The 23,489-nt window shown below is 48.2% G+C and overlaps 1 protein-coding gene across 1 annotated transcript in view; it reads right to left on the bottom strand.

Annotated features, from left to right (window-relative positions):
- PLXNA4 (plexin A4) overlaps positions 1-23,489 on the bottom strand; it is a 583,803-nt gene that overhangs the window by 117,955 nt on the left and 442,359 nt on the right. Inside the window, exon 10 of the mRNA XM_067534998.1 lies at positions 10,729-10,929. Within this exon, the coding sequence (XP_067391099.1) occupies positions 10,729-10,929 (201 nt within the window). The remainder of the gene's footprint in view (positions 1-10,728; positions 10,930-23,489) is intronic.

Genomic DNA, 23,489 nt, shown 5'->3' on the forward strand with positions numbered 1-23,489 from the left:
CAGCCTCGGGGCAGTAGGAGAAAGAGATGTAGTCCTTGGGAGGTGTCGGAATGATGGCTGCTGGGAATGAGGGGGAAGATGATGGCTAACATTTCACGTTGTTCTACAAGGGATGGTGTGAGTATAGGGATGTGCAGATGTACATTTTATTGTATCTCTATCTACCTTACTGAGTTGGGGGGGGGGGGGTTGTGACTGTGCTGAATGTATTAATAAACTACTTGTAATTATAGAAGAGTTCCTATAGTGTGAGTGTTGTAACTGTGCATGTCGGGGTTCCCATCTATATAATAATTTGAATAATACTGGGCCTGATCTTGGGACAAGAACCTGTCAACCTTCGAAGTGAAAACTGGGGATTCTTAAGTAATCAATATAATCTATAGATCAGGCTACACTATTGACTTGCTGCTTCATCTTGGGCAAGTCACTTTGGTTCCCTGGGCCTCAACTTCCCCACCTGTGAGATGATGATAAAGATACTTCCCTGCCTCTTCGCACCATTGTAGGAATGAGTTAAAGTCCGGAAAGCCCTAAGAGATGGATTCCGATCAGAAAAGATCACAGGGAAAGCCAATTAATGCATCACCTCCCCAGGTGAGCCGGCTCCTTCCCACTGCATGTCTTTAGTCTGTGTATCCCCCCTCTGCTCGAATCACTGCATGGGGAGGTGCCCAGCCAGCTTCCAAAAGGAGCCTTCATCTTTATGAGACAGTGAAATGTGTCAATTTGTTCTGACTAAACCCTGAGCATGCTGCTCTGTCTGAGGCTGCCTTTGCAGACACAATTGTCTGACGACAAAAAAGGACTCACACCAGACTAATGAAAGCCAGTTGGAGGGAGGGCAGGCTTATTCCTCAAACAGCGAAGGCTGAAGCATATTGTTCATTGCACAGGATGGCTCTAAGGAGGCAGAACTGTCCTGTCGCTCCCTCATGCCAATGAGATGCCAGCTGGCTATTCGGTTGCTGCAGCAGCTCCAGTGTGAAGCAGACACTTCTGTCAGGGCCAGCTCACTATGAATAATAAGGCGCCTTCCTGGGCTGTACATAGCACTGGGGAGGGGGGACTTTTAAAACACAGATCTAATCAGATGAGTGACTCGTACAACATGGCACCTTCTGCCTCGACAGATCATCTCCCTGTGTGCGTTGGGAGTTAGCACTGCAGAGCCAAGAAAGCAGGGACCAGCCAGCAGGGTCCCATGCTGCCTCACCCAGAGACTTCGATTCACTGAGGACGTCAGGCTGTTTACAGCCCTTGAGATTGTGGGGTGAGGGATGACATTTTTGACTTGTTAGCTCAGCAGAGTTGATCTGGAACAGGACTCTGGAAGAGGGAATGAACAATGGCATTCACAGATCTATCTTGGCAGAACTCCTTTGACTCCACCTATCTACACCAGCTGAGGATCTGACCTCAGAGTTGCTAAACTTGCCATCACTGTCCTGGGTTTGAAGTCCATTCTCAAGGGGGTAGATGCCTTTTGGGACAAAGCCATTAACAAAACAAGACAAAGGACACAAGACACTCCGTCCAGCTTTCCTGGTTTGACTAGGAGTCACCAGCTCATTGAGGCCCCAATCCAAAGCCAACTGTGGTCAATGAGAGTCATTCTATTGACTTCAGTGGGCATGGGTCAGGACCTAAGAACATGTACCGAGTAGGCTGGAGGGTACAGAGAAGAGCCTTTCAATCTCTGGGATCTGTGGTGGAGAGGCAAGGTTACTGTGGTCAGGAAAACTCATACCGTCAGGGTTTGTTTCTGTACACTGCTGAGTGCAGCTTTCCCCGGGGTATTAGATAGGGTCTATTCTTTTCTTGCTATGCACAGCTCACTCCTATTGACATTCATGAGAGCTGCTGCACACATGGAGCAGAACTGATCCCAACGGGCCATGGAGACTGTCCTCTTCTGAACAGGATCCCAGGTAGATAGAAAACACCTGAAGAAGGCCCTTTTAGGCCCAGAAGTCTGTTGGAAGCAATTTGTTGGGCCTATACAAAGGTTAAGAACCTGACAGAACCCAAGTTAGCACATTCAAAGTTCCCAGCCATTTTCCAGGCCTCTGTCACCACCAGACACTGTCACAGCAATGCCCTCGTCATGGGTACTTGGAGAATGCAGCAGGTGCACAGTGCTACTGCCTGCTCACTTGTCTCTACTGCAGTCAGGGAACATGTTACACCGATGCACCAGAGGCTTTTCAGGTGCATTGAAAGTGCTGCCTCTCATCAGCAATGGTTTGGGTCTGGACATCTGGGTCTGGATCAGCATTAGCCCTTGGCACCACTTACGTCCCACTTGAGCCCTGTTTTGCGTTAGCCTGACAGTGCAGTTCTGCTGTGACACCTCAGCTAGCAGATACTGGATTGGCGTATTTGGTCCATTCTCAGTGAAAGGCTCTTGACTCTGAAGTTTGCTCACAGCTCCCTGGGTCTGTTAACTTTCCAGTTGGCAGGAATAATTTGCCCCTGTAAAATCAGTATTGGTAACTTTGTGCCAGCAAAATTAACAGTGGATGCAAATCTCAGCACTTCTGCCTCTAACATCCTGAGTCACATCCACAGGTCGAATGTGGGTGCAAAACAACAAGCACAAATTTTAGGGGCTCAAATTGCACCTGCAAAAGAGAGGCTGCCCTTTCCAAAAATGTGGCTCAATATTTAAGAGCTGATGAATCGCTGCCAGAGGAAGCCATTTGCAGAGCACAAGAAGTTTTATCGGTCCTACAAACTCCAGAAACGACATATACATTCTTGAGTACCATCTACTGGCTCTTTATCTACTAGCTAGATATTTACATATATACAGTTACACAGCATCCCTGTGACATATACCAAATAGCTTCTTGCAACAGTCCCTTTACATAGTTTAAATCCTTAAACCACAAAGCACTCTAAGCAGAATGGCTGGTTGGTGCATGGATGGTTAAACTCTGATTATTTCTGTGTCTAGAGAGAGGCTGGGAGTAGAACAGTAAAATCAAATCAATTGCTAAATAACAGAACTTTACAAACATTAACTGTTTAATCCAACCCCCCACCCCTCATTTTATAGATGGGGAAACCAAAGTGAAGTGACTTGCCCAAGGTTACACAAAGAATCAGTAGCAGAGATGGAATGAGCAACCAGGTTTTCCCGCCTCCTAGCACCAGACACCATTCACAAGCCCGCACTGCCTCTCTTCCTGAAATGCAATAAGGGGAAACCACTCCAGCGTTTGCAACTGGGAAAGAGTGCAGGAAACCAAAGTGCTATGTAATTCACCAAATGCAGAACATAAGAATGGCCATACTGGGTCAGACCAATGGTCCATCTAGCCCAGTATCCTGTCTGCCAACAGTGGTCAGTGCCACATGCTTCAGAGGGAATGAAGAGAACAGGGCAATTTCTAATGATCCAGCCCCTGCCATCCAGTCCCAGCTTCTGATAGTCAAAGGTTTAGAGACACCCAGAGCGTGGGGTTGCATCTCTGACCATCTTGGCTAGTAGCCATTGATGGACCTGTGCTCCATCAACTTATCTCATTCTTTTTTGAACTCTGTTATACTTTTGGCCTTCACAACATCCCCTGGCAACAAGTTCCACAACTTGACAGTGTGCTGAGTGAAGATGTACTTTTGGGTGACTCCTGGTTCTTGTGTTATGTGAAGGGGTAGATAACACTTTCTTATTCATTTTCTCCACACCATCCATGATTTTATAGACCTCTAGCCTATCTCCCTCTTAGTCATCTATTTTCTTAGCTGAACAGTCCCAGTCTTTTTAATCTCTCCTCATATGGAAGCTGTTCCATACCCCTCATCATTTTTGTTGCCCTTGTCTTTTCCAGTTCTAATATATCTTTTTTGATATGGGGTGACCATAGTATTCGAGGTGTGGGCGTAGCATGGATTTATGTAGTGACATTATGGCATTTTCAGGAGATGCAGTGCTGGGAGGTGTGTGTATGGGGATGAAGGGGGCACAAATGGTTCTTTAACAGGGTCCATATGTTACTCGTCTTGATTTAACATCTGTTCTCCGTGACTGCTTTACACATTCATGTGTAAACCCAGCCTGAGCCTGGAGCTATGAAACCTTGATGGAGTCTGTGGGGATTTTATTACCTCAAGTATCCTTAATTAAAAAACCCAACATCAGTCTAGCAGACGTACAAGGCTGTGTATTTCCACAGACCCAGGCACGTGCAGTTAGTTGTGCACACACACGCAGAGGGAACCAAGCCACCAGCTTTCACAGAGAAAGATCAAAGGTCAAGATCACAGGACAAATCCCCTTTGTGGATAAGCTCAGACCTGCACACCCAGGGAAATGCCACGAGGCCAAAGTGTTTCATCATCTCTCCACCCAAGGCTTGGCCTCCACAAGGAGCAGGAAACATCCCCAGAGAGGCTGCACTTTATTCTGATTTTAGTAGTTGCTCCTGTGTCCCGAGTGTGGTAAGAAAGAGGGAGGGTGGTCTTGTGGCTAAGGCTCAGGGCTGAGATTCAGGAAACTGAGTCTGGCTCTGCCACAGACTCCCTGTGTGACCTTGAGCAAGTCATTTAATCTGACTCTGCCTCAGTTCCCCACCCATAAATCAGGGATAGTAATCCCTCTGTTCTCCCACCTTGGTCTGTCTGATCTATGAAGCTCCTAGCATCTAGCCCCTAGGCTGGGCCTTCTAGATGTTACTTTAATACAAACAAATAATAACTATTAATACTGAATTACGATATGTGTGTGAGAGCCCACCCCCTGTCAATCTTTGATTTACACACAGGAAAGCAGCTCTAATGTCTCCTGTAAACAGGATCACAATATCTCCCACTCTCTCTCTGCACTACCCAGTCAAACACTCCTGAGATCATTAACTCAAGTGCACTAAGTTCCCGCTAAAGCAGCTCATTTTCACCAGGTGCTGAGCTACATGGAGGTCTCAAGCACGCAGCGCTGAGGCTCACGTGTGCAGGGCACAAGGAGGAAGAAGATAAAGCACTGGTAGGTAATTAACTGCAAAGATCAGTCCACGCGGCTTGAGAGTGCTGGGGCCAGCCAGTGGGGAAGATCACATAAAGTGGGTGAGTGTCCATAGATCACAGGAGTTAGTGATGGCAAAGACCTTTCTGGTCACCTACAGCCATCCCCCGGCTGCCTGTGCATAATGTTTGCTGAGTGGTTTGGCCGGTCTAGCTTCAATGACTGCAAGCAACGGGGCTTCCACTGCTTCCCCTGTGGGAGACTGTTCCCCACTCTAATAGATCTCACCCTTACGGCCATTCGTCCTGATATTTTTTTTTCAACACACCTCCGAAATGTTCCTTGCTTTCCTTTCATCCCATCACTCTTGGGCCAGTTTAATAAGTGCAATACGTAATGGCAGGCAGGGTCTGTCTGGGTGATAATTGCATGCCTTGGGTGATGTGATGGAGTACGAGGCCCAGGCTGAGAGGCTCAAACCACCTGACAAGAGCAATAATTGCCCTGAAATGCACTGCCTGGCGTGACTTATTGCTGTTATTAAATGAAATATCTCCACGAAGGCCGGATAGCCAGGCAGAGCTGGACTAGGCATTCCAGTGCCAGAGGTGCGTACAGTATCACTGACAGCCACCAGAGAGACTGATCTCATCCTGGTGTCCTCAGGACACGTCTTAATTGAAGTTGGAACTATTTAGAAAAACTTCTCTATTTAAAATGAGAGTGCCTGATTCGGATCTCAGCTACCTCCATGTAAATCCAGAGTAACTCCACAAAGCCAATGGAGGTAGGGCCTGATTTTGATCTCAGCTACACCCGTGTAAATTCTAAGCAGCTCTCATGACTCCCAATTTACACCAGCATGACTGAGATCAGAAATTGGGCCTAGCATTTCTTTTTTTGTGTTGGAAGAGCTAGTGGGGCCTGTCTCAGAAATAAAACAAAAACCCATCTGAGCAACCGATGGACCACCCAGATGGGAGGGGCTGGCTGACTGAGTGAGTGAGTCACTGACTACTGAGTGAGTAATAGAAGCGGGGTTGCTGGAATGGACCATCCAGGGCTAACTGGCCACTTCCAGTCACGGTACGTGCCCTGGTTGGCGGATGGGATTGGTAGCAGGGAGCACAGCAGCTCTAGGTGGCCAGTCTGAAATAGTCACTTCTGGGGTGTAGCCCTGGCTCTGCCACTGACTCCTACATGTTCTTGGTAGAGAGCAAGTCACTGACTTCCCCTCTGCGAAGAGCAGAGAAGAATCCCCATTGGTGTTCTGCAGGAAGCTGTCCAGTACATCAGAAATCAAGATGCGCTCCTTCTCCAAAGAATGCAGGAGTCTCCGGGTTCATGACTCCCAGGTGAAGATCAGTGCGAGGGTTTTCAAGCCTGGGCCTTAAGTGAGTTATTTAACAGCACTGCCTTAGCTCGCTCGGCTGAGGAGCTACCTTGTGCACGTCTTTGAAGGGCAGGCTGTGCCATGTAATATGACTGGTATCTCTTTGGACGACTCCAGCCATGCTTAGCCACAGGACATTCTAAACCCAAAATCTCCCTTCCCTTCCCTTCCCCCCGGCTAAACTTTGTAATTACTAAGCAGCTATGCTTCCCTTACAGCTAGTTATCGACCAGGCCAGTATACGGACCACCCGGGGTAGGTGGCAGGATTGGGTCATTTTAACAGCAGAGGCCTTACATGCAGTAGGAAGCCAGCTCTTTCATTTCCAGGCGAGGGGAAGCATACTAAATACACAGTCACCATCCTGGCAATGGCAATGATTCAGATGGCCTGTCCTCTCACACACAGAGACACACACAGGGGCTGACGCATACGCTGCTGTGGCTTTACTGCTCCAGTCCCAAGTTAGCTAGATCATTGCTAACTCGGGAATGTCTACACCTGGGGACTGTAGACTAGACACACCCTGTGTGCCATGGATGCATTGGCTTCTGGCCTTCTTGAAGATCACAGGCCAAAAGAGGCAGCAAATCACAGCTCTATCACATGCCCAGGCACGAGACTGACACCCACCCCATGTGCCCACTGGCAGAACACACACCCTTGTCCCCTCCCTGTCACGCGCATCCATGCACAGCGCCCCAGACACTCCTACCCTCTTCTGCATCCCCTCCTAAGTCAGACTCCTCCCGCGCTGATGCCATTCAGGAGCACTCTTCACAAGGCCCAGCTTGCAGAGGGCTAATCTAATTTGTAAACTATTCAGTGCAGCAGTTGCTAAAGCTGGGCAACATTTCAGAGAGTGGCTGGTGCTCGTCATTCCTCCCGAGTTCTAAGCTGAATACTAATTCCCAAGGGAAAAAAATAATAATGAGCGAGCCGGGACCACAGAATCCCCATCTCTAATATCAGTGCTATGCACCACCAACGCTGGCATTCAGCTCCTCTGTTCTATTTTCTAGTGACCTGAATGCATCTCCTTCTGCATGGCTCTCCCTTCTGTGTCTCTTTCGGCCTCCTAGAGGCTTGGAGTGGCGCATTCGATCTCCAAATGCAAGAGCTACCGTCAACCAGGGAAAAAAATCAGAGCGTAAGAGCCACAGCCTGGAAAGTATGTTTGTCTGAATAGAAAAGTGCAGCAGGGAGGGGGGAAATAAACCCAGCCGGGCTCTGAGCCAGCTCAGATAATCATAGTAACTGTAAAACCCTTCCAATTCCATTCTTCTGCAATGGGGACACTGAGGCAGGGGCTGTGGGATACGGAGCATTTCATGCACTGCCTTGGATGAACTGGTCAGTTGTGACTGGAGGTTATCAGCTGAGCAGTGCCTTTTTCTTACTTATAGTCTGGCGGCAATCACAGGCTCTGAGTCTGGGCTTCCCTACGGGGAGCCTATAGGAACCATACAGCTGGCCACTGATAAATACCCACAGCAAAGCGGGTGGTGGAGCGTTGCTGGAATGGCCTCACGCTGCTCTCCTTTCAGCTTTCTGTGTGGGGTGTGCGGGAGGGTGTCAGGGGAAGGACGGGGCTTAGTGGGGGAAATAAGGAGCGTGGTTAGAGCACGCTGCACCCTGGTGTTCTGGACTGCTGCCACAGCCTGCAGAGGGGCTCTTGTAGAAGGGTGCAGGTTAGGTCAATCCCTAGGCCCGCTCTAGTTTATGCCTGGGACCATCCTGGCTCCCAGAAGGCAACAGAATCTGGGAGGCACAAGGGTGGACTAAAACCACCTGCTCTGAGATCAGCTTGGCGGGAATGGAGGATCTGGCACCACCAGCACAAGCAGATGCACCTTGCCCTGAAGAGCTCAAAGTTCATACGAAATGGATGGGTGGATGAGTCCAGTTCCTGGGGACAGATATGGACGTAATGAAACCCGTCAGCACAATGGAGCCCCAGTGGGACCCTCGGGGCAGTCTCAGCAAGGAACCCAAGGCCTGCATGGGCCATGCAGATAGAAGGTCATTTTCACCTGGAGGGGAGTCTCTGTAGACACCCTGGTGAGGGCATGTGGGGGAAGCCTGCCCTGCTGCTCCCCATGCCCAGGTAAGGGGTCTCAAGCTGGGACCCCCCAAAATGGAGACACTCTATGTCACTGGGCATGTTTGAAAATCCTGACCTTAGTCTCCAGGGCTGTCAATCCAGCACCTCTGCTCAGCACTGGATTCTCTGTATCCATCGCCAGATTGATATGGAAATAGCCAAGAGCCAGGCCTGAGTGTCTCTGGGGATTCATGGAGTAGACCGGCTGGCTGCTTTCTCTCCCCACTACGGCTTTATGGCCCGATATACAGACCTTAGCCAATCCCTGACATACTCCTTTTAACTCGCAGCTTTCACTCATATGAAAGGAAATGGAAGGTGTTTAATGGGGTCTTCATTTTTCAAAGCACAAATTTCTGTGAAATCCTGAACTCGGGCTCTCCCCAGTAATGGAAGCAGGGGACAAATAGGGGCTTGGAGGGAGAAATGTTCCTTTGTAACTGATCATGAAATGCAGTTAACTGCCGATAATCTTCAACAAGCTGGTTAATGCAACAGAATACGTAGTGTGGGACCTTACCAAATGCTGCCTGAGTTTGAGCACTGGAGCTGGGGTGAAGGGGATGGTGCCTGTAATTAAGTCTTTGAGTAATAAATTATCAAATAAGAATAATACAGCAAAATCTGTACAAGAAACTGCCCGGCCTGGGCAACCTCCTGCCTTGAAAGACCTCTCCCACACTCACTTCCCAGTGCTGTAAAACCAGCTCCAGTAAGAAATCAGGGATTTTACTCCTATGATAACAACATGTCGGTCCTCACATCCACCTGGTGAGGCAGGGCAGGGCAGGGCAGGGCTACATCCTGGGTCACAGCTGGAGGAAATGTAGGCACGCAGAGGCAAAGTGACTTGCCCAAAGTCATACAGTGAGTCACTCTTCTTTGTCTGTCCATCTGTCTGGTTCTCACTTGGCCCCATCGCCATGGTACTGACTGTGTTAACCTTGACTCTTCCCGTTACTATGTGAAACCTTTGCAGCTGCTGCTTTGGATTCCAAGTTATGGCCCTTCTGAACAAATGCTTCATCTCTTTGGATTTCTCCTGCAGGACAAACTTAGCATATCAGGACGCTTATGCTAGTGGGGAGTGGGGGACTAGGTGTTAAGACTGGGTTCTAGCCTAGGCTCTGCTATTCACCTGCTGGGTGACCTTGGGCAACTCCCTTCAACTGTCTGTGCCTCAGTTTCCCCATTTGCAAACTGGAGATGATGATACCTCCCTCCCTCACTGATAGGGGGTTTTGAGGCTTAATTAATGTCTGTACAGCTCTTTGAGCTCATTGGATAGAAGATGCTGCAGAAGTACTCCACTCTGGTCATAACCTGGCATCGGAATGAAATGGGAGGGCCTAGGAGAAGTGGTAGGTTGGGACTGGAATAACAGAGGCAGATGCATGAGAGTTGAAGAGAACTGACAGAGTAGTGGACAGCACCCCAGCGTCGCTACAGCAAGGGGTGCTGCAAATCAGGATTGAAGTGCTTTGGCTGAGTAGTGTGCGGCACCCAGCGTTGTAATCCCAAGAATTAGCTGTGCCTGGTGCCCCAGGACTTTGAAAGCAGAGGATATAGTAATAAAACCTAGCTTTGATCTAGCACTTCTCATCAACAGATCTCAAAGCACCTCACAATCTGTAATGGATTCCTCCTCACACCCGCCAGGGGGCAGGGAAGTGTATTAGCCCCGTTACAGATGGAGAACTGAAGCAGAGAGGGTGGGCCGGACTCCCATTGATTTCAATGGGCGTTAGGAGCATAACTTCCTTTGAGGATCTGGGCTTAAGTGACTTGCCCGGGGTCACACAGGAAGCCTGTGGCAGAACAGCGACTTGAACCCAGCTCTCCCAAGTCTTAGGTTAAGGCCCTAATGCCTGGCCTGAGGTGCACTGGCAGGGCCATGCGGGTAGCGGAGCCCAGCACTGGATGGGCAGGGGTCGAAGTGCAATAGCAGTTGTGCGAGGGCAGCCTGAGCAGCTTCCTCCCAGCTGTTAGCCAGCGCTTCCCTCGTGTCCCGGGCAGCAGATTAACCCACGATCTCCAGCAAGGCCACGGGAGCTCCTGGGAATGAGGGCAAGATGCTCGCTGAGCTGCAGCAGGGGGCCCGTCTGATTTGTGGGGCTGATGTGTGGGGCTGATGTGGGAGCAGCTTGTTCCCTGCAGTAAACCCAGGATGGAAACTAGGAATTTGTCACCTTCCTTCAGGGTTCCCACCACACCAGTACCGTGGGGCTCCTTCCCCTCACCCCACTGCCCGCAGGGCTCCCTCACCGAGGTGTTCTGGCACTGCACGCTGGAGCTGTTGAACCTCAGGGCGGGGACCCGCTGCTCGTTGCCCTGGATATTCAGGATACACTCATAGCCCCGCTGCCCCGACTGCGGCTGTGGCAGGTTCTTGGCTTTCAGGGTGATTGGCTTGATCACTTCCACCGGCACCAGGATCTTGTCTGCCTGGAGCAACTGAGGACAATCCTGGGGGAAGAGGAGAAAACATGCCAAGCCGATTAGTAGAGTTCCATGCCCCAGACTGAGTCCTCCTGTGCTCTAGATAGAGCACCCCTTCCAATACCCCCTCAGCCTCCCCCCGACCGCAGGCAAGGCCTGTGAGGACTGAAAGAAGCCCCCTATGGAGGCCCTCAGTGCCGGTTCCTTAATCAGCTGGTGGGAAGCTTCTATAAAGAGTCCCTCTCTGCCGGGACTGAGCACGGCTCCGCCACCAAGGCACTGAAAGAGAAAGAGGCTGGGTGTCGGCACAACGCACAGCCACCCTCACCAGCCAAGGAACACTGCCAGGAAAAGGTATGGCAGCAACTGCTTCCAGCTAGACATGGGATCAAGCCACAAAATGTGCGTGCTTTACAGCTTGGGGGTGTTGAGAATGGGGATTCAGGCTTCACCTACCACAACCGGAGGGGCCATTTATAATGGATGAATCAAAACCCTGCATCCAAATCTCCTGAAATGTTGGGAAAGTTCAGCTCTGGGTGGGAATCTCAGAGGCCCTGTCCTGAGCTAGTCAAGTAGAGCGGTTCCCAACAGATGGGTTGCCCCTGCCTTTCAGAGGGGGAAGGGGTATATGTCTGGCAGATCCTTTGGGGACATTGGGAAGGCAATCTGGATCAAAGGGGCTCTGTGAGCACGAGACCTGCTCTACACACACACACAAAAAGCAGCAGGGGAAATAAAGGGGTGCCATTAAACTGATTTAGCTAACCCAGTGCAACTCTGTGTGGGGCATGTTACATGGGTTTAAACCTTAGCATCTGCAGCTAAACGAAAGTAAGCCAGGTTTACCACTCATGCAGAGTGTCCCCACTAAGGCCAGTTATCTACATCTGTTTAACTTCACATTTTTGGTTAGGATGGCACAACCTCTGTAGGCAGGCGAGGACTGAGAGATTACCATCAGGGATCTCTTACTGCACTGCACCCAATCCTTCATACTACCTGCCCTCTGCCAGGGTCAGAGCACATATGGCACTGTCAGCTATCTGAAGTGCACAGTGCAGTCCGTTTCATTTTTGTCTTGCTTGTTCGTACAAAAAGCACCAGAGAATACTCCATAGCCAGTTACAGTCTCTACAGACAAATGCAGGTGACCATGTATGTCCCTAGGATATCGTGTAGACTGCATCTCTGGATGTGGGAGCGTGAGGTTGAGGAGAATGGCTGATGTAGGAGTGAGGGAGGAAACTGGAAGGCCTGAGAGTGGGATTTATGGTTTGGGAGCTTGTTACAGCAGGTGCTGGAAGTATCTTACAGAGGCAAATATCTAAGGAAGATAGAGAATTGGATCAGACATGTCACATCTGCTCTTATACCAGCTAGGAATAGACTGACAAGGGGCATCAATTATCATGCTGCAGGGTGTGAGCTGATTCTCTAGTGGGGTCAGGAAGAAATCCCAGCCCCACCGACCATATGGGATAAGTTAGGTGCGTTAAGGTGGGGACTTCACCCCTCCCCTGAAGCATCTGAACTTGGCCATTGTCTGACTGGGGACATGGGACTAGGCAGTCCATTGATCTGTCCTGGCATTGCCCCCTCTGCCAGGGACCCCCAAAATGGCCAGCACAGGTGAGGAGAGGCAGGACCTGGCCACCAGAGGAGCAGCCTCCCTACGAGGAGCTCCTACGGAGCCACAATCCAGCTCTGAAATTGCCTGCCCATGGCAGAACACCTGATGAGCCCCTCCCACCTCTGTGGAGTTGCCCACGGGGAGATGGGGTGAATCCATCCCGAGGAAGGAACGGCCCTGTTAACAGAACGGATTCTGGATGAGGGCACAGCCACACTGCCTTCAACGAGGCTTTGCCATAGCTGAGTGCCATGCAGCTGTGAATGCACTAGGCACTGCGGGAGGGCGGTAACGACTCCCCCTAGGCATCCCTGACAGGAATGCATCCAGCCCAGCCTTGAACAAAAGGCTCTGCTGCTGCCCCTCCCACCGTGTTGGCCCACTCTGGCAGCACTACGGGGCTGTAATGCCGCCTTTGCCAGCTGGAGGAGGATTTTCTCAGTGTTATGGCTCCATACCACCACCACTGGAGAGGGCGCATGGTCTGGGGAGATGGGGTGTGACCAGAACAAACTTGCACTCTGGCACTTTCCAGGGGGACCACTGGCCCCTTGGGGGCTACTGCAGTTGCAAGGAGATTCTTCTTATTAATAATATTGCCGGAGAGCGTAGGAGCCCTAGTCATGGACCAGAACCCGTTGTGCTCGGCAGTGTACAAACACAGAACAAAAAGGCGCTGTGAGGCTAACGCTCTCACGTCCATAGAGCCCTGGCTGAAAGGTGATGTAGAAGAGCAGAGGATTCTGAAGATCGTTAGATTTTTGCCCCCTTAGCCGGCACACAATGGGCTGGATTCTGATACTCTTCCTCCCACTGGGTAGCACCTCACCTTGTGACTGGCCCTAGGGTTAAGCTGCTACTCAGTGGGATTGAGGCAGAATCCAGCCTAATGTTACTGAGATCAACAGGAAGGCCGATGGTGGTGGAATGGAAACGGGAAGGTTCCTAGAGTGGGTGGGCCTTAGTCTTGCAGAGGCGAGGGGGTGAAGATATCTGTGCATTTGGATCTGCATGGGGTTCTCATCTCTGGAGGCTTCACTACAGTTACAAATCCAAAATCTCAAATGGAAACACCACCAGAATCCATGAGTTCCACCACGTTGCTGGTGAGAATCATTCAGCCTTGTAAATTTCTCATGGGCTCAATGCAAATCCCTCAGCAGCCCCCAGGTTTGCTCGAAAGCAGGTGCCCGCTCAGCAGATCTCATCAGTGAACATGGCGTCTGAGTTTAAACTCCGTACGGGAACCAGGCACCAGGCACACTCTGCATCAATTCCAACTGAATTGCAAACCATGCTGCTTGGCTTCCGTTGCACATGGTTCCTGCTTCCAAAGGCCACTGAAAGCCCCAGTTTTCTCCCTGACTCAGTAGGTGCTGGGCACTCCAGCCAGGGTCACCTTTGGCTAAGCTTCCCATAGAACACATCTCAAAATCGCCCCCCACTCCCGCACCACCCAGAAACCCACCTCAGTGACATCTTCTCCCTCCAGCTATAGGGCCACACGTGGGGACACATTTACACAGCAAATCCTTGGGGCAGAAAAGTGAGCAAACCCTATCTGCCACTGAGCCGCATTCCCCTGGGACGAGGGAGTCTCTTGAAATATGTCAAATAAAAAGGCCTAAGAACCAGGTGGGAGGCGGAGGGGGGAAGATATTAAATTGTGCTGCCTGGGAGTCACTCCAAGACCCAAAGACTGGATTTTCTTGTCTCCCTTTTCCCCTCAGATCCTTCCCCCTCAACAAGCGCCGTAACCTTTCTGGTAACACTTGTTTCGAGTTCATTAACAAGCGGCAATTGTGGCAGCCCCAATAAAGGACTCGTTTGCATATAAAAAGGTTTGCGGCACTGTTAGGAAGTTCATTATAGATAATTGAAGAGGCGAGCACCATAAAGAGGAAATTCTCACAATGTGGCTTTATCTGATTGACCTAATGTTCTTTCTAATTGAAATTTAAAAAGGCAACTTCTTTGGCCGATGTACAGTATAAAGCCATGTCACTCAGTCCAGGCCCTGGGTTCGAATCTGCATCCAACACCCACTTTGTACTACGTGTCAGGAGGACCTAGCGAAATAACCCTGATCTCTAAGATACTCTGCGGTAATTAGCTATGGGTGTTTGCTCAGGACTGTACCTTTAAAGGTAAGAAGTCTGGCTGATAGGAGCAGGGAGCCAGGGGGATTCAAGAGAGTGAGACAAACACTGTCATGGATATTCTACATTTGTTCTTCCTTTGTTGGTTTTCTTAAACTGAAATACAGTCTCCTAGGCTGGAAATCCACCTTTTGCCCTTTGTGTATGGAAACCATAACAGACCCATCATGAACGACTGATGCATATAAGAGCCTGATCCCTCTACCACTGATTAGTAATTGATTCGTAATTAATGGGAGTCTTTCCAATGGGAGTTGGATCAGATTCCAAGAGAACAAAAAACTAATCTAATTTATACAAGGCCAGTGAATTACGAAGTGGATCTTTGTTAATTTATTTAACTTGTGCCGTTTAATTCCATCATTTAGTATAACTCTTTATATTAAGCTAATAAGCACACACTCAAACCTCGTAATTCGCCCTGTTGGCAGAGACACCCTCTGCGAATGGCTGAATTTTGCCAGTTAGCAAGTCAGCGAACAGAGAATAAAAACAACCAAGGATGCTACAGCATGAAATGGACTCCTCTCATTTTGTCAATGGTAGTTTAGTTTTCACTATTGATAAATCCTTGTAGTATGCTCTGTAGCTTCAAAAATAATGAAGTCTTACATAGGAACAGCCATACCGGGTCAGACCAATAGTCCCTCTAGCCCAATATCCTGTTTCTGACAGTGGCCAGTGCCAGAGGCTTCAGAGGAAATGAACAGAACAAGGCAATTTCAAGTGATCCATCCCCTGTCATCCACTCCCAGCTTCTTGCAGTTGGAGTTTAGGGACATCCAGAGCATGGGTTTCCATCCTGACCATCTTGGCTAGTAGTACTGCCTTTTGTTTGTTTTAAACCTACTGCTTATTAATTTCATCAGGTGATCCCTAATTCTTGTGTTATGTGAAGGGATAAATAACACTTCCCTATTCACTTTCTCCATACTTTTCATGATTTTATAGACCTCTACCATATCCACCTTTAGTCATCTCTTTTCTAAGATGAACAGTAACAGTCTATTTAATCTCTCTTCATATGGAAGCTGTTCCATCCCCCTAATAGCTTTTGTTGCCCTTATCTGCACCTTTTTCAATTCTATTTTTTTTCAGATGGGGTGACCAGAACTGCACACAGTATTCAGGATATGGGCACACCATGGATTTATATAGTGTCATTATGATATTTTCTGGTTTTGATTCCAAGATCTCTTTCTTGAGTGGTAACAGCTAATTTAAACCCCATCATTTTTATATATAGTTGAGATTTTTTTCCAGTGTGCATTATTTTGCACTTATCAAAATTGAATTTCATCTGCCATTTTTTCACACAGCCATTCAGTTTAGTGAGATCCCTTTGTAACTTTTCACAGTCAGTTTTGGACTTAACTACCTTTATAATTTTGTATTGTCCACAAATTTTGCCCCCTCACTGTTCACCCCCTTTTCCAGATCATTTATGAACGTGTTAAACAGTACAGCTCCCATTACAGATCCTTGGCGAATCCTGCTATTTACCTCTCTCCATTATGAAAACTGACCATTTATTCCTACAATTTGTTTCTTATCTTTTACTGATCCAGGAGAGGATCTTCCTTCTTGTCCCATGACTGCTTACTTTGTTTAAGAAGTTTTGATGAAGGACCTTGTCAAAGGCTTTCTGAAAGTCCAAGCACACTGTATATCTACTGGATCACCCCGTCCATAAGTCTTGGCAATATGAGACTTCTGTCTCCTAATAGAGCCCTCACTACTCTAGTATCTGAATGACCCCTCTTACAGGAACTTCTACTAAAACTTTGCTGAGAGATGGAGAAAGACCTCCAGTTTTGTGCAGACTACGATGGATGTGGTTTAGCAGAGAGCAGATTGGTGATTTTCTTCTGCCCTGCTGCATCTATGCACATTAATGAAGTTTTGACACCTCACCAGAACACTGCTCCACTAGAGTTAGGATTTAGCCAGGAAATTTGGGTTGACACCCTTCCTCTTATGAAAAGCATTTCAGGATCTTTGATGGCAACATATGATCACGACCTTGGTTTTAAGTATCATCACCAATTGTTCCTTTTTCTGGACACTAATGAGGAGAAATTTGTTTAAATATTTTAAATTCCAGGTATTTTAAATGGAAAAAGGTAAAGCATCCATGAGATTTGCCACATACATGCATCTATCAATGTCCTCTCTGTGACCCTGGGTTCCCAGTTCAGGAGAGGCAAAACCACTCACCTTCACCCCTACCATCTGGTCCTACGCAAAGCATTCAGGTGATGAAAGCCCCACATCTCCCCTGCATTATCTGTCTGCCCTTCTCCACCCATTGCACAGCTCCTTTGGCGTGAGATCACAGAGCTGCCATTTAAAGACCCTCACCAAAGGGTGAGAAACAGGTTAATACAAACACGATGGCTCATAAGGATCAGCACCCGTGTTGGCACAAATTGGCTTGGCACTCTCGCTGGCACTGGTTCCCATCTACCAGTAATATGTGCAGTGGAGAGAGACAGGCAGATGATAAGTCAGATAGAGATAGATCTTCGTCCCCATTAGGATTACCAAAACCTCTTGCTTTCTGGCCTCCACTCCATCCAAGACACAGCCACTAAGAGTATCTGCCTTGACATCCCACTCTTTGGCTCCCTCCATTGGCTCCTTCATCTCCAGTATGTAAGATTCAGGTTTCTTTTCTTCACCTTCAAGGCCCTGCGTAACCTTGCCGCTCCTGAATTAGCCAACTGGGCCCCTCAGCACTCCTATCCATCCTCAATGCCCCATTTGTTCACTCCTCCCACAGCCATCTTCATGCTTTGTCCATTCCATCTCGTATAACTGGAATACCCTTGCTGGACTGATACCTCCGGCACCGGCACCAGACCCTACTCATGCAAACCCCACCTCTACCATGATGCCCATGAGAAATGGGACAATGACATTTATCTATGTAGGAGAGTAAAGAGTTAAAAGCTGGACAAGTGGTCAGGCCTAAATTACAGGGAATGGGGTCAAGGCACGGGCAAATCTTGTTTTTGCTAATTGGTATGAATTCTAGTTAGAGTCTGTTATCTCCCTTCTTCTCCTTGCTTTCTGGCTATCTGCGCAGGGGACGAGTCTATCGCCATTCCATGCAAGGCCTTGGTGGGAAGAAAGCATTATCTTCCTTCTCCCCCTGGCATGCCTTTACTTCAAAGAACGTTAGTATAAAATGTATAGGTTTTAAGGTGATGTGCCTGACCTCCGTATGGTAATCCTGTAAACAACAAACAGGGGCGGGTATAACTGTATTCATCATGTCGTTGTTAATATTCATTTTATAGGTGTCAATGTAACCAAATAAGGGTCTATGGGGAGTTGCTGAAAATGTATACAGTTACATACTGTTATGGATAAAAGAATTGTAAAGTAACCCCCTCGTTGCTCACTCACGGTGTCGAGGAGGAACGAGCAGGCAATAAAGAGTTCTGTCTCCCCAATCCACCCCCAGGACAAGCTGTTTGATTATTTCTAACAATCTAGTGCATACACTTTGAAAAAATTAATCTTTGCTCCAACATACTGTGCACTAGCCTTGGCTGGATGACTGAATATATCCATTGATGTTGCCTCTCCCCTGCCCTCCCACCCCATGTCACAGCTGAAATGAGATAGTAAGTCACCTGTGACAGTAAACTCTTAGGGGCAGGGACCACGTCTTCAGAACTGTACTGTGTAGAACATGGTTAATGAATGTAGCGTCAGTGGAAAGGGCTGGATTGACAGCCCTGAAGACAAATGCCTTCCACTCACAGAACAACTACAGCACTGAGGTACCGCAGAGATGAGCACAGGATAGATAGATATATAGGGATTTTTGCCATTGACTTCAGTGGAGCCAGGATTTCATCCAGAGAGAGAGAAGATTGATTAGAGAGGGAAGATGCCAAGGGCTGGATAGGGGCCACCTTCACTGATCTCCCTCTCAGTCTTAAGGTCATCCCTCCAGGTCAGGACTGAAACATTGGCACAGCAGAGCGGGGGAAGTTTTCCTTGTATCAATCTACAACACAGGTACAGCATAGGAAAACAAGAGGCTTCGGTCTGTAGGACTGACAACCTGGCGTCTTTAAAAACACAACTACCGTCCCAAAATTAAACCGCAGAATAAACCGGTGCGCTTGGCTGAAGCAATAAGCAAGCCATCCCCATGCAGAAGGCATATTGTGTTTACATTATTACACCGCTAATTCTTATTGTTGTAAAATTCAATTTAAAATGTACAGGAACAGTATCAGGGAACGTTATTAGGTTATAAAGTGGAATCAGTTCAATGCTTTGCTAGCAGGAATCCAGGCTTCATAAATTTCTGGACATACTTCCTCCAAATTTACATTGGCACTGGCAGCAATCAAACCGGCTACAGAAAGCTCAACTGGTCAAAGAATTTTTAATGCACCATATATTTTATCTGTGTTTCCTACGTTTACAATGCTATTAGTAAAGCTATGACTGAGGGTGTACCTATTTACTGGAAGAGCAAAAGTAATAATAATAAAGAAAATGCCCATAACCTGAAAAGAAAAGAAAGAAAGACAGAAAGAAAGAAAAAGTTCAGGCTTCCTAGTCCTTTCAGTCCTTGACTGGCCTTTGTGTTGTGACTGCCATAGAGGTGTGATGATATGATGGTGGTTGCAATGATGTGGGCCCCAGGCACTAGGAACTGAATTAAGCCAATCACCCTCATTTCACACAGGTCACTGACAGCCTTTGGATGGTAGCTTAAGATCTCTACTGATTTGGGATGGATTCATCCCTGTAGGTAATTAACAGCGAGGGTCTTCAGTCTGGCAGCACCAACCCTAATATACCACTGGCTAATCAGTGGAAAGGCAGAGTAGGTAGCTAGGCTGGGGTCCAAGTACAATCTTGAGCTTGCTTCTTTGTTCTCCAGTCTGGGAGGGGCTGGGAACAGGGTGCTGTGAGCACCAGATGCCTTGCAGGGAGGGGCAGTGGCATAGCCAGTACAGTGGGCCCTGGGGTGAGGATGAAGGGAGCACGCTGTCGGAATACATGGACACCATCAGGAAAGACAGTGACTGCCACAGTGGAAGGCCATTGAAAGCGGTGGTCGGAGATATAGGGTTAGGGTTAGGGTTATGGTTAGAAAAATGAGTAAGGAGGCCAGCAACATCCATCCATCCATCCAGGACTCTTCACTACTAAGAACAAACCCTAACCCTAACCTAAGAACAAAGGGAGCTTTGCCACTGACTTCAACAGGAACAGCAGCAGCCCTGCTGAGTACAAACGGAGATCTCTGGTGCAGGAGGATTGGATCTGGGATTTCTCTTTGGGCCCTTTATAAAGCCAAGCCCAAGGCTTGAAGCTCAGACCTGGATTCAAACATTCCCCAAATCCAGGGGGTTTGGATGCACATATCCTACTGGAGACTCTCTCTAATTCCTTGCAGTGGGGGTATGACACCTGCTACTCTAAAGGAAGAAGCTATGCCGTGAAAACCAGGAAGTCTCCAGGCTGCCAGTTGGCAGTGATTAAAGAGCATCATTCCAGGAACCAGCTGGCAAAGCAGTTTCACAGCACGGTGCCACTTGTTCTTTTTACTTTGACACATCCCACTGCAACCAATGGGCCCGGCTTACAATATTGATGATGGGGACTTTGCATGGGAAGAGTTAAAGGCTGCAGGACAGTGTGTGGGAAGTGGCTGTGCATGCTGAATTCCAGGGATGCTGCCAGCCTCTCTTCAGCATTCGCTGTATTGATCTAAAGCAAGGAACAATGAGACACAAAAGCTTCACTCAGATGTTAAGATTTAGGATGAGACTCACAAACCCAAAGGGTGGTGCCCAACATAGGCAGGCAGCTGCCCTGCCCTGGAGCCACCTCCCTAGGCTCTGTCATTGCTGCTGATCTGATGCGGAGGAGTCACTTCACTGTGTAGCTCCTGAAGGTGGCTGACGCGGACTGACACAGGCTAACGGTGCCAAGCACAAGGGGCTCTGATTCTTGATTGGGGTTCCAGGATGCTACTGAAATACTAATAATAGGCCTGCTATTGATCAAAAACACAAGAGCCCCATAATGGGCTGGTGTCTATCAGAATCGTAAGTGAAGATGGGATGAAACACTTTCTAAGAGCAGGAGCCTGATCTGAACTCACCATTCAACTGGGCTTTCATGCGCACCCTGGCGGCAGGCAATATAAACCACAGTAGCATGGCACCCAGAGGAAGGCTTAGGAGGAGATGGTGGGGTGAATCTGAAGTAGAGCTGGCTGGAAAACCTTTTTCCCGTACTGAGAATATTTGATTTGGAATGAAAAAAGTCAAAATCTCAAAAATATTTGTAAACTGAAAAAGCTTTTTTTTCCCCAAAACATTTCATTTCAAAACACTTTGCCCTGGTCTACACTTACCTGGAAATTCGGCGGCAGTCGACGGGAGTTACACAAGCTGCACAAAATAGCTTGCGTAACTCCCGTAGCTTGCGTAACTCCCGTCGACTGCTGTGCTTCCCTTCTGCGCGCCGTCTTTACTGCACTGCGCTGACGGGAACCACATTCCCGTCAACGCAGAGCTACGCCACTGGAGGGGGTGGATTTACTGTATCGACTTCCTGATTGAGTGAGTCTTCACTGACCACTCAAGTAATCCAGAAAGATCGATCTGACGGCAGCGACTTTGCCGCCGTCAGTATAGACATACCCTTTGTTTCAATTTTGACCTTTTCTAAAATCCTTTTTTGAGTTTCATTAGCTTAACTTTCAAAATGAGAAGTTGTTTAGAATCAGAAAACTGGAAAATGTCAATTAGAGTTGCAGCTAGCAAGGGACTTGAAGGGGAACAAGAAGGGTTTCTACAGGTATGTTACCAACAAGAGGAAGATTAGGGAAAGTGTGGGCCCATTACAGAATGGGGGAGGCAACCAAGTGACAGAGGATGTGAAGAAAGCTAAGGTACTCAATGCCTTTTTTGCTTCTGTCTTCACAGACAAGATCAGCTCCCAGACTGCTTCACTGGGTGGCACAGAATGGGAAGGAGGCGAACATCCCGCAGTGCTGAAGGAACAGGTCCAAGACTATTTAGAAGGATTGGACATACACAAGTCCATGGGGCCAGATGCAATGCACCCGAGGGTGCTGAGGGAGTTGGCTGATGTGATTTCAGAGCCATTGGCTATTATCTTTGAAAGCTCGTGGCAATGGGGGAGGTCCCTGATGACTGGAAAAAAGCAAATATAGTGCCCATCTTTAAGAAAGGGAGGAAAGAGGATCCAGGGAACTACAGACCGGTCAGCCTTACCTCAATCCCTGGAAAAATCATGGAGCAGGTCCTCAAGAAATCCATTTTAAGGCACTTGGAAGAGAGGAAGGTGATCAGGAACAGTCAACACGGATTCACCAAGGGAAAGTCATGCCTGACCAACCTGATTGCTTTCTATGAAGAGGTGACTGGCTCTGTGGATATGGGGAAAGCGGTGGACATGATATACCTAGACTTTAGCAAAGCTTTTGATACGGTCTCTCACGGTATTCTTATTAGCAAGTTAAAAAAGTATGGGTTGGATGAATGGACTATAAAATGGATAGGGAACTGGCTAGAGCATAGGGCTCAATGAGTAGTGATCAATGGCTCCATGTCTAGCTGACAGCTGGTCACAAATGGAGTGCCCCAGGGGTCAGTCCTGGGGCCGGTTTTGTTCAACATCTTCATTAATGATCTGGAAGATGGGGTAGATTGCACCCTCAGGAAGTTTGCAGATGACACTAAGATGGGGGGAGTGGGAGATATCCTGGAAGGTAGGGATAGGAGACAGAAGGACCTAAACAAACTGGAGGATTGGGCCAAAAGAAATCTGATGAGGTTCAACAAGGACAAGTGCAGAGTCCTGCACTTAGGACGGAAGAATCCGATGCACAGCTACAGACTGGGGACCGACGAGCTAGGCAGCAGTTCTGCAGAAAAGGACCTGGGGATAACAGTGGATAAGAAGCTGGATAGGTGCCAGCAGTGTGCCCTGGTTGTCAAGAAGGCTAATAGCATATTGGGCTGCATTAGGAGGAGCATTGCCAGCAGATCGCGGGAAGTGATTATTCCCCTCTATTCGGCATTGGTGAGGCCGCATTTGGAGTATTGTGTCCAGTTTTGGGCCCCTCACTACAAAAAGGATGTGGAGAAGTTGGAGAGAGTGCAGCGGAGGGGAACAAAAATGATTAGGGGGCTGGAGCACAAGACGTATGAGGAGAGGCTGAGGGAACTAGGTTTGTTTAGCCTGCAGAAGAGAAGAATGAGGGGGGATTTGATAGCAGCCTTTAACTACTTGAAAAGGGGTTCCAGGGAGGATGGAGCTAGGCTGTTCTCAGTGGTGGCAGATGACAGAACAAGGAGCAACGGTCTCAAGTTGCAGGGGGGGAGGTCTAGGTTGGACATTAGGAAAAAGTTTTTCACTAGGAGGGTGGTGAAGCACTCGAATGGGTTACCGAGGGAGGTGGTAGAATCTCCATCTTTAGAGGTTTTTAAGCTGTGGCTTGACAAAACCCTGGCTGGGATGATTTAGCTGAGGTTAGTCCTGCTTTGAGCAGGGGGTTGGACTAGATGACCTCCTGAGGTCCCTTCCAACTCTATGATTCTATGATTCTATACCAAGTCAAAAGCTTTATAGAAGTCTAAATCTCTGTTACAGCAACATTATTATCATTATCAACCAACTTGTACTTTCATCAGAAAATGAAATCCATCTGTCTTAGGTACTTATATAGCCCCAAAGCATCGAAGCCCTTCACAGTTTTTAATGGGCATCCTCACGACACCTCT

This window comes from Emydura macquarii, unplaced genomic scaffold, assembly GCF_026122565.2.
Source record: "Emydura macquarii macquarii isolate MOO-44397 ecotype Brisbane River unplaced genomic scaffold, CSIRO-AGI_Emac_v2 contig_3470, whole genome shotgun sequence".
In the NCBI taxonomy this organism is placed as follows: domain Eukaryota; kingdom Metazoa; phylum Chordata; order Testudines; family Chelidae; genus Emydura; species Emydura macquarii.